General features: G+C 18.2%; 4 protein-coding genes across 4 annotated transcripts; 3 read left to right on the forward strand and 1 right to left on the reverse strand.

Annotated features, from left to right (window-relative positions):
* Window positions 1–55: 55 nt before the first annotated feature.
* PY17X_1347500 (nucleotidyltransferase) lies at window positions 56–742 on the forward strand (the record flags this gene model as incomplete). Its single annotated transcript, XM_722349.2, has 1 exon — window positions 56–742. One exon carries the CDS (start codon window positions 56–58, stop codon window positions 740–742), a length of 687 nt encoding a protein of 228 aa, XP_727442.2.
* A 728-nt stretch (window positions 743–1,470) lies between these two features.
* PY17X_1347600 (uncharacterized protein) lies at window positions 1,471–2,424 on the reverse strand (the record flags this gene model as incomplete). The annotated part of the gene is made up of 1 exon (XM_722348.1): window positions 1,471–2,424. One exon carries the CDS (start codon window positions 2,422–2,424, stop codon window positions 1,471–1,473), a length of 954 nt encoding a protein of 317 aa, XP_727441.1.
* A 2,575-nt stretch (window positions 2,425–4,999) lies between these two features.
* Window positions 5,000–6,625, forward strand: PY17X_1347700 (uncharacterized protein; the record flags this gene model as incomplete). The annotated part of the gene is made up of 1 exon (XM_724146.2): window positions 5,000–6,625. One exon carries the CDS (start codon window positions 5,000–5,002, stop codon window positions 6,623–6,625), a length of 1,626 nt encoding a protein of 541 aa, XP_729239.2.
* A 984-nt stretch (window positions 6,626–7,609) lies between these two features.
* PY17X_1347800 (conserved Plasmodium protein, unknown function) lies at window positions 7,610–8,697 on the forward strand (the record flags this gene model as incomplete). Its single annotated transcript, XM_022957228.1, has 5 exons — window positions 7,610–7,711; window positions 7,919–8,019; window positions 8,100–8,116; window positions 8,386–8,456; window positions 8,596–8,697. The coding sequence occupies 5 exons, from the start codon at window positions 7,610–7,612 to the stop codon at window positions 8,695–8,697; spliced, it is 393 nt and encodes a 130-aa protein (XP_022813681.1).
* Between the last annotated feature and the right edge of the window lie 3,395 nt (window positions 8,698–12,092).

Genomic DNA, 12,092 nt, shown 5'->3' on the forward strand with positions numbered 1-12,092 from the left:
GAATGTATGTATATATTTATTATAGAAATGTATTTTTTCGCATTTTAAGTTGAAAATGGTATATTATTTATTGTATGTTTTATTTATGCTTTATAATTTTTTTGTGCCTGTTTGTTATTCAAATATGAATAAAAAAATATGTATATATGGAGGATCATTTGATCCAGTTACATATGGCCATGAAATGGTACTTTCAAAAATTAGCAATTTGAAGTGGGTAGATGAAATATGGGTAGTTATATGTAGATGCAGATATGATAAAAATCTCGAAGCGTTTGAGCATAGAAATAATATGTTTTCCATCATGTTAGAAAATAATAAATATCCAATGGAGAAAAATAAAATATTTGTAAAAGATTTGGAATCTGAAAATACAACTGCAACATATGATTTATTAAATATGCTAAAGAAGACATATCCTCAATATGAATTTTATTTCATTATTGGATCTGATTTATTAAATGATCTAACTTCATGGGATAGTGGTGAACAATTAGTTTCTGAAAATAATTTCGTTGTTATCGAGAGGGGTGATTTTGATATAAATAAAGATATATTAAAAAAAATGTTTAAATATTATTTAATTGAAATTCCAGTCAAGTCTTTTGTTAATTATATTTCTTCAACTGATGTAAGAAAATTATTAGTTAAACAAAATAATGAAGATTTAAAAAAATATATCAATTCAATAGCTATAGATTATATAAATGATAATAATTTATATAAAAGTTGTGGGAAATAATAATATCTTTTGGCCCTTAAATAAATGATATTTTGTCAAATTATTATAACAAAAAAAAAAAAAACGAATAAAAATATAATATAGGGGATAAATGAAATAATGTCATAAATTGTCAAAACGACTATAGAGATAATAAGTTTTGTAACAGAAATATGTTTTTTTTAAAATTCTTCAAATTAAATAAATATTTGGGATAGCAAAGAAATCTATTATTTTAGTTATATTATTCAAAGTAATAAAATGAGGTATATATTTTGTCAAAATGGATAATAAATATAAATTCTTTGGAATTTATAAAGTTTTTTTATTTGTAGTTTTGCATAAGTTCACATTTTCTTGATGTTTATATACTTATGGAAAACATTACGATTTTTATATATTTGTACAATTATAATATTTAGCATGAATTATAGTTTAATTTTCCTTTACATATTTAATATATACATAACAACTAATTTAAACATTTGTTTTTTTAAATAATTAAAATTATATAATATCAACAAATTAACAACATTTATTTTATTCCCCGTTACTATTTATATGGTTATCATCACAGATTCGGTCTATAAATATGTTATTTTTCACATGCGTTTATTAATTTATTTTTTCTTTTTTTTTGATAAATTTGTCCACATGTGTAAATAAGATCATTACCGAATATATAATATTGTTATGCTTAACTTTTTTCATTTGATGTATTTTGTAGGTATAAAAAAAATAAATAAATTTTATTTTACTTTAGTATTTTTTAATTTTTTTCTTAGATCTATAATTATAGGAGATATAATATCATCATTTTCTCTTACCACATTAATAATATCATGATAATCTATATCATTTTTTGGTGGCTCAATAGGATTATGCATTTCTTCACAACATTTTAAAAAATATGGATCTGATTCTAATGTATTATTTCTATTATCTATTCGATTTTTATGTATGATTGTTTGATTTGGTGCAAATGTCACATTTGCTTTATATTTAACTCCGTTTGTATCATAAAAATATTTTCCATCTTGTGTTTTTATAAATTCTTCTGTTTTCATATAATCTTTAAAGGATAAATATATACGTGAATGGATAATATCATCAGATGAATTTTTTCCTATACTTCCATTAACATAATAATAATAATCCAATTCATCTTTAAGATTGTTTGAAAAAGAATCAAAAAAATTATTTTCATTTAAAGTTGGAGGTAAATTTCGAATAACAATTTTTTTTTTTTTTACACACATTTGGTCTTTTTTTAATAAAGATATCAACATATCTTTTCCCGTTTTTTTTAATACAACATTATTGTTACTTTTTTCACCATTTTTAGTATACTGTTTATTATTTTTTTCATAATTATTATCTATTGTGTAACTTTTATTATTTTTTGTTTTGTAATGATTTACATGTTTATTATATCTATATCTTCTATCATCTTCATAATAATTTATGTCTTCATATTTTTTATGCTTATTGTAATATTTCTTTTCTTCATTTGTTTTTTCTTTGCTACTTTCGCTTGCTTTTTTTTTACTATATTCGCTTGCTTTTTCTTTGCTATGTTCGCTTGCTTTTTCTTTGCTACTTTCGCTTGCTTTTTCTTTGCTACTTTCGCTTGCTTTTTTTTTACTATTATCGCTTGCTTTTACTTTTTGTAATATTTTATATGGTCTTACATTTGAATACATCGTTTTTTTTGCTTATTATACTGAAGTATACCAAATATCATTGTTATTATTGCTATTGCTATTACGATTACTATTACTATTACTATTGCTATTACTATTACTATTACATGTGTGCATATGCATATATAATATATATTTCATATGTGTAACACAATCAAACAAATAAATAACAAACATTTAAAAGAATGTATTTGTTACCATCATTCTTTGGGCTTATATAACAATCTGCTCGTTTTTTTGTAAAATGTAAAAAGATAACTTGTTTTTATTTTGTGCATACTGATTATTATTTGTGTTGGTGATTCAAAATGAAAATTAATACATTTTACATAAACATTGTTGAAAAAAATATTATATACACATTGTAATAAAGAAAACAAATGTGATAATATATAATGAGTAAATAACTAAAATTATTTTAAATATAGATAAGTGTTTTAAGTATATTAAAATATTTTATATTTTAACACATATATTTTATTTTACATTTTGTAGATAGCTTTTTAAATGCTAAACCTTTATATACAATTTTAAGAGGGATACTAAAAAATAAAAAAAAAGTACAATAAATTTTCAGCTAAATAGAAATCCAAAGTCATACAAATGTATATACATCTTCTATATATTATAATTCATTTCTTTTAAAAAAGTAAATTCACATTTTATAACATATAAATTTATGAAATCCTTCTTATTAATCTCTATAATTACATATATTGTCTATCCCTTTGGTATATTATTAAAAGAAATAAACCATATATTTTTTTTTTTGTAAAAATTAATAAAACTTTTATGAAATTTACATATTTTTTTGACCATATATTTTTTCATATGCCCACAAAAAATATATTTCGTTGTAATGAAGAATTCACTATTTATAGATTTAAGTTGTATATATATTTTTTCTTTTTAAGTTGAATTTGATGTGTGTCTCTAAAATTTATTGAAAGTATAAATAACAATCATATTAAAAACATTTATACTATTATGATTGTATAAAATATTACAAAACATTTTATATTATTAAAAAAATACAAAATTATATGTTTTGTGCAAAGAGTACAATTATAAGTTGTGAAACCTGTGGAAATTCTAATATAAACTTATACATAAAAAAAATAATATACTTTATATGGTTGTATTTTTTTTTATTATTATTATTTAAAAATATTCCATTTATCATAACATTTTTATATACTTATAAAAAAAACAAATTTATGTGTAAAATTTGTTTCTAATAAATGGAGACCACATGATATACATCAAAATAATAATGTAAATTAACAATAGGTGGTTTATTTGTGAAATGCTAACATTTTTTTTATTTCTTTTTTTCCAAATAATATATAGTTTTCTGGACACTAAACAATTATATCATCTATATAATATCACGATAGATGTTGCAAATATAATGTGTTAGATTAAGTTGAATAAAGTGTTTCATAATTTCTCTCTATCCATCAATAGAAAAAATATTTTTCATATAACATTTAAACACATGATAAAAAATAGTATTTATATTTATATAAGAAGGAATATGTGAAAAATTATATGAATTGCAAACGTATAAGTGGCGTAGTAAGCGATATCAATTCAATTCAATGAGATAAGATAAGATAGATGTGGTATACTAGACTTTAAATCATATTTTAATTCACATATTTTTTAGTTTCTGAAATATACAATTTTTGTAAATATGTAATGGAATAATTTTCATGTTTATATATGATATGCGAATCAGAGAATATTGTATATTATATATTACATTAATTCATTATATGTATAATTGCGTAGAATTATATAGTAGTATTCTTATTATACATGCATATAATATTTATTTTTTTCACATTAGATCTAGTAAATCATCAACATAGTTTTTCATTAATTATATTATTTCATCGCTTTTGTAAAATTATTATAAAACAAAATTGGATATCTATAATATATTAAGGTATAATAAAAATATATCCATGTGGAAACTATAAAAATCATAAAAATTTATACTTATATATTATTTAATGAAATATAATTTTTTTTTTGTATTTAATGGAATAAAAAATTAAAATGAATTTATATTATTTAATATTTTCATTATTATACAGCATAATATAATACTCATGCAAAAATATTATTTTTAATAAAGAGAAAACGAATATTTATTTATAGTGATTGTATAAAAATTAAATCGTACCTCTCTAATTAAAATAAAAAAACGACATTAAAAAAATGCAAAATAATTCAAATGAAATTACGCAAAAATTATTTTTAAGTTTATATTATTTGTAAATTAAAACAAACAAACAAACAAACAAACATATATATATATAAATAAAAATATGATTGGCTATTTGAATTAAGTATTCATATGTAGAATTGTTACCTTAAAAAAACCTGATAAAGAAATAAAAAATATATGAATTATATATTTATATATATTTTTTAATTTTCTATGTAGAATACTGTTATTTGTTTTTTTTTCCATTTTATTAATTAAAAGTCGCGTTATTTTTAATGGATTTAAAAAAATTACATTATCATTTGAAATCACAAAATACTCATATGATATATTATAATAATGATTTATAATCTTTACACCGGTTTCTCCAGGAAATTCTACGAACACACAGATAAATTTATAAAACATTTTATTATCAAAAATGAATTTCTAAATACTCGTCAATCTATACTCCAGAAAAAATTATATTATGCACATGAAAATGCAAATTACAATGGTTTTAATGGACAGCATCCTATTATTTTAATTCAACAAAACAAAAATAACAATGAAAAAAACAGATATAATAAAATAAAAACCATTGCATTCGCTAACATATTTGGGGCATCTGTTGTGTCGCAAAGAGATGAAAATGTAGAAAATGAAGATATAAAAATAAAAATTAATGAATTTAGTTTCATAAATAAGTCAAAAAATTCAAATTCAAAAGATGCTAATAATTTAGATAAATCAAGTACCGTTATACCTGAAAATAATAAAAATAAATCAAAAGACGATAAATATGAATATTATCAAGAATTAAGTGAATACAGTAACATGCAAATATTTTCTAGTAATAGTCATCATGAATTAGCAAATGAAATATGTTCTAATTTAGGAATAAGTTTAGGTAGAGCTTATATTGGAAAATATAGTGATGGGGAAATTACTCTTCAAATAATGGATGAAGTAAGAGGGAGAGATGTATATATAATACATTCTACCCCTGCAGGTGGTAAGGATGTCCATTCACGTTTAATGGAATTGTTTTTATTTGTATCGACATTAAGAAGATCATCTGCAAAAAAGGTTATCGTTGTTTTACCATATTTAAACTATTCCAGACAAAATAAACATAATGGTTATTTTAATAATATGCAATCACTAGGAGCTCCAGAAATAGCTATTTTATTGCAAACTTGTGGTGCTGATTCAATTATCGCTGTTGATTTGAACAATCCAAGAATTGAAGGATTTTCTACTGATCAAAAATTTTTCCAGCCAGCGCTTATGAATATTAATCCACAATCTTTAGCCGTAGAATATTTAAAAAAAAAAAAACTCCATAACCCCGTTATTGTTCCAATTAATATTGATGGTGCAGAAAGAGCAAAGGAATTTTGGGTTAGAATGAAAAAGCATTCAAATGATGTAGGATTTACTACGTTGGTTTCTAGCACATATAACGGAATGCATAACAGAGAAGAGGCTGCAAGTAATGAATCAAATGAATCCAGTAAAATGTTAACCAATAAACAAGATATAGTTTCTCAAGACAAAACTAATAACAGTTCTTTAAAAGATTCAGAAAGCAAAAATAATATAAATTTACATGAAAATGAAAAAATAACTATAGTTGGCGATATTAAAGACTGTGATTGTATAATAGTAAATGATATACTTGATACTGGAGATAAATCTAAAAAGGTTGCTGCTCTTCTCAAAAATGCGGGAGCTCGAAAAATATATCTTTATGCAACTCATGCTATATTATCTGATGGATGTATCTCAAAAATTAACGATTCGTGCATTGATGAAGTTGTAACAACAAATACAATACACATTCCAAGAGATATATGTTGTGAAAAAATGCATATTTTATCAGTTGCCAAATTAGTAGCCGAAGGAATTAAAAGATTTAATAATGAACAATCACAAAATGCGCGAGAAGATTTTTCAGATGGGCAAGTGGAATTAAATGTATAATTATTTTTTATAAAATGTATTTTAATTACAATAAATTACTTAAACACATGTAAATATATGTCAATGTAAAGCAATTGGGTTTTTTTTAATTAAACCTATTCACAAAACACATATTAGATGCGTATCGCTTTGTTATATATATCTACGTGATTAATTAAAATATAAACAAAAGTGATATTATATTGTAAATGTATTTGTTTTTTTACGTTTTTTTTAATATATATTTATTTATTGTCATATTTAATTATCCCTTATTGTATTTTTATAATTATTTGGATTTTTCAATTCGACATGATACATTTTTATTATCTTGCTCACAACTGAAATTATTTTAATATCAAAGGAAATTTTAATTTGAATAATTATCTAAAATTAAATAAGCATAGTCGAAATTATTATAAAATATGCACTTTTTTCATTAAACAATCTTTTTCAAAAAAAAACTTTAGTAAAGTGGACATAATGAATCTATATGTTTCTATTTTATATATGAGATGTGTTTTTTTAATGAGTACATTGTTTGTCTTAAAATTATATTGTAGTTATGATGTAACCTTTATTATATCATAAGTTTATATCAATTTTGAAAAAGCATTTTATACTACATTTTATAGCATCTATAAAGTATCTTTATATTTGTTTTCTTTAATTTTATATTAGTGCTTATTCTCGGAAATAATGATTAAATAACTCAGAATTAATGCAAAATATGTAAATTATAATTTTCAACATCTACAAAAATATATATAGAAAATATATTATATTTTTACTTTATTTTATTTTTATAAGGGAATTTTATTATGTATATAATATTTGCAAAATTAAATTCACATAATTATTTTATATCTCAATTCCCATAAATTAAGTCTTTGTAAATATCCATATGTGTTTATTTTACTATTTCCCCATTTCATTATATAGACAAAAAAAACTTTACGCTTATTTTAAAATAAAACAATTATACGTTAATCTATATATAGACAAATGAATTTTGATAATTTTGTAAATAACCTATATGGAAAGGACGTATTTGATGATGAAAATTCCAAATACATTAAAGATACAATTTTCCCATGTCTATTGCCTGTATATATTAACAAAAAATTATATAAATATATGACACTATTAAATTTTGTTTGTCTTTTATTCATTATTTCTATTTCAAATTTAAATTTATTTCGTAATTTTATAGGCATTAAACAAAGTATAATCAATATATTAAATTTCGGATATGCTAATACTAATTTAAAAGGAATACATATATACCAATTATATTATATATATATATTATAGTTAGTTATATTAGTAAATAATGAAAAGGAGAAACACAAGTACTTTAATATATGTGAATATGGCAATGAAAAGGATCGAATAACCAATTTGTGCGATGAAAGGTAATAAATGCATACGCAATATAATAAATTGATATATGAAATAATAATATTCTTTTATAATATATTTTTTTTATTTATAGGAATACTTGTAACATGGGTAAAAACGTATTTTTGTACCTTTTCTACATATAGAATGTGGTTCTTTTATAATATATAACTCATGGTATATTGTCTATTAAAGGGATTTAATTGTTTTAAAATAAATTATTACAATGTTCTATTAAGCTAGTAAAGGTTTTGTTGTTATTGAAAAGCAAAATTAGTTTCAAAGCATAGTTTCATTTATGATAGAGATTTTATGAAAAATACTGTATTTGAATTCAAAAAACAATATATTAAACATTTTCTTTTTTAAAAAATAAACAGAACAAATAGATATTTTTGCAACGAATAAACTAAAAGCAAATTCTACAGAGTTATTTGAAATTCAACAAGAAGTAATTAATAGCATTTATAATATTCACATATTCATTTATATAACTCTTTCATAATTTATTTTGAATAAAAAATAAACAACTTTGTATTATGTCAAATTTCAACTCGAATATAAACATTCAATAATTTTTTGTTATGTAGGTTCTAAAAAAATATATAGATATTAACCCTATTTTATTACTTAGAGAATATCTTATAGAAGAATATAATGAAAGAAGTAAAACCAAGGAAACACCAGAATAAATTTCTTTGATAAATATGCAGATTTTTTTATCTCTAAAGTTACATATGAGAAATTTATTGTAAGGTATTATTAAATGTATATCACCATTTTATTACTTTTATTAATTTTCGTGGATAATCATTGTTTTCATTATTTTATATTTCTATAGAAATTCATATAATGCTTTTCATGTGTTTTAATTAAAAAACAAAATAATAAAATGTGTTATGTTTTCAACAATGTACTTAAAGTGTGATACCCATACAATTTGTATTTTCTGTCTTTTTTCATAAATGTGATAATTCTTTATGTAAATATTTAAATCGATTAAAACAAACTTTAATAAACTTTATAAAGATTACGAGATTCATAAACTAAATTAGATATATGTCATTTACACATTGATTTATATTTTATAATGTTACTTTAAAAAAGGTTACCATATAAATGCTATGGATAATATTTTATTGCTACATAATCACAAACCGTATTAGGGTTTGACTTTTTAATTAAATTGTAACTAGGTATAAAGTGTTTCATATAAATTTATAAAAAATTCCAAATCTATATTATAATAATAATCATTTTAATGTATGATTCATTATGGATATTAAGGATAATAAATTGAAAGGTGATATAAAAGTAAAAACATGTTTTTGTATTGATGATATTTATTAAAAAATATAAATTTCATCATCACTGTTATTATTTCAAAATATCGATTTGTATGTCTTCAATTAATATATTTTTTTTCATTTTGATTATTTCAACTATATAGCAAAGAGACAATAAAATTAACATTCAAAAAATATAAATATTGAAATATAATCTTTATCATATATAAATAATACATTTTTAATGTAATTATATTTTCTTAATATATTTATTTCACAATTTAAATGTGCAAAAATAATATATATTTATATAAAATTAAAATAATTTTAAATAATATAGACAAATTAATAAATTAATAAAAATAATATATATTTAATAAATAATTATATATTTTAAAAATAATAATTAATTAATTAATTATATTACTTTAATTATAATAAATAATTATATATTTTAAAAATAATAATTAATTAATTATATTACTTTAATTATAATAAATAATTATATTTTAAAAAATAATAATTAATTATATTATGTTAATTATAAATAATTATATTTTAAAAATAATAATTAATTAATTGTATTATTCTAATTATAATAAATAATTAAAATTATATTAATATATTAAATATTGAAAATGGAATAAAAATATTAAATTATAATTAATAAATGTTAAAAATAATAATATTCATTAAATTATATAATAATAAAATAATATTTAATTATTTAAAAACATTAATATATATATTATAATTATTAATTTATTTTAATTATAAATTAATTTAATTATATTTAAAAACTTAATATAAATAATATTATAATTATTAATTTATTTTAATATATAATTAATTTAATTATATTTATAAATAATATATATTTAAATATTATATTTAATATATTCCCCATAAATAATATAAATACTTTTAATTTATTTAAATAAAACTATATATTTATTATAATTTAATTAATAAACATATTTATTATTTTAATTTAATATATATATTTAATTATATTTATTTTAATTAATAAAATATAATATTAAAAATATTATATAATAATTTTAATTAATATTTAATTTATTTTATTAATTTATTAATTTAATATATAATATTTATTAATTAATTTAATATATAATATTTATTAATTAATTTAATATATATACATATAATTTTATTATTTAATATTTAATTTATTATATAAATATTATTATTTAAATATATCAATTTAATATATTTTATTATTAATATATAATTTAATATTTATTATTTAATTAATATATATTTTATTATTTAATTAATATATTATTATTTTATTATTTAATTAATATATTATTATTTTATTATTTAATTAATATATTATTATTTTTTATATAATTTAAATATATGATGTATTAATTTAATATAATATTATTAATAATATTAATTTAAATATATTTTTAATATATATTATTTAACATTTTTAATTAATTTAATATTTAATTTAATCATATATATAATATATTATTAATTTGTATATAATTTAATATTTATATTTAATTTATATTTATTATTTAATTTAATATATTTTTATATAATATAATTTTAATATATATAGTTATATTTTATATTTATTATTTAATTTTAATTATATTTTATATTATTTATTATTTTATTTTAATTATATTTTATATTATTTAATTTTATATTTATTTTTAATTATATTATTAAATTTTAATATATTTTATATTTATTTTTAATTATATTATTATTTAATTTTAATATATATTATATTTATTTTAATTATATTATTATTTAATTTTAATATATATTATATTATTTACTATTTAATTAATTTATTTTAAGACATTTATTATTTTTAATACTTAATAATTCTTTATATTTTTAAATTATTATAACTTTAAATTGGTTCTTTTATAATAAAATAGTTAATTTAATGAAATATTAATCAAGAGTAGACAATTTATCATATTTGAATAAAAAACTAAATCAAACTAAAATATATTAGTATGTAACATAATAACATTATAGTTGTTTTTACGATATAGTACTTTTTAAATTTATGTATTGTGATTTTAATACATAAATATAATTTTTTAAATCTAAAAATCTCAATATGAAACTTAATATATGTATATATTTATAATAAAGCTGTAACACTAGTTTTATATTTTTTATACTCCTATATATTATGAATTTATAAGCCTCTCCTTTAATACCTACACATTACAACAATACATAAAATTCCCCTATCATTTATGTTACTTTAAAACTGACTTTATCAACAAAAAAACGAAAATTGTAAATACATTTGAACAAATTTATAATTCAAAAAGAAAAGAAATATATATAAAATAATGTATCAAAGAAGAAAATTGTTAATGATGATTTAAAAGGTGATACAATCAAACTTGTATATATTCACAAATTATATAATATTTCATAATTCCACTTAGGGAATCAAGCATTAATCAAATTTACATAAAATATATACTATGTCTGATTGCATTTTTGTGATATATTAGTATAAAATTTTGTTATATTACTGCTTAGTTTTCAGTTAAAAACAATTTTAAATTAGAAAATATTCAAAAACATAAAAAAGATAAAAGAATGAACAAGTCCAGTAGTAATTGAAGCTTTTACAAACAAAATTAAAATACAAATAAGCCATATGATGTTTCTTTTGAATTATCACAATTGCTTCATTATCTGAAATATGTTTCTCTTAATAAGAAAACTACCATTACATTCTATTTTTTATATTCATTCAATGGAATTTGTTTCATATTTATCCAAATATA

Source organism: Plasmodium yoelii (assembly GCF_900002385.2).
Source record: "Plasmodium yoelii strain 17X genome assembly, chromosome: 13".
NCBI classification, from domain to species: domain Eukaryota; phylum Apicomplexa; class Aconoidasida; order Haemosporida; family Plasmodiidae; genus Plasmodium; species Plasmodium yoelii.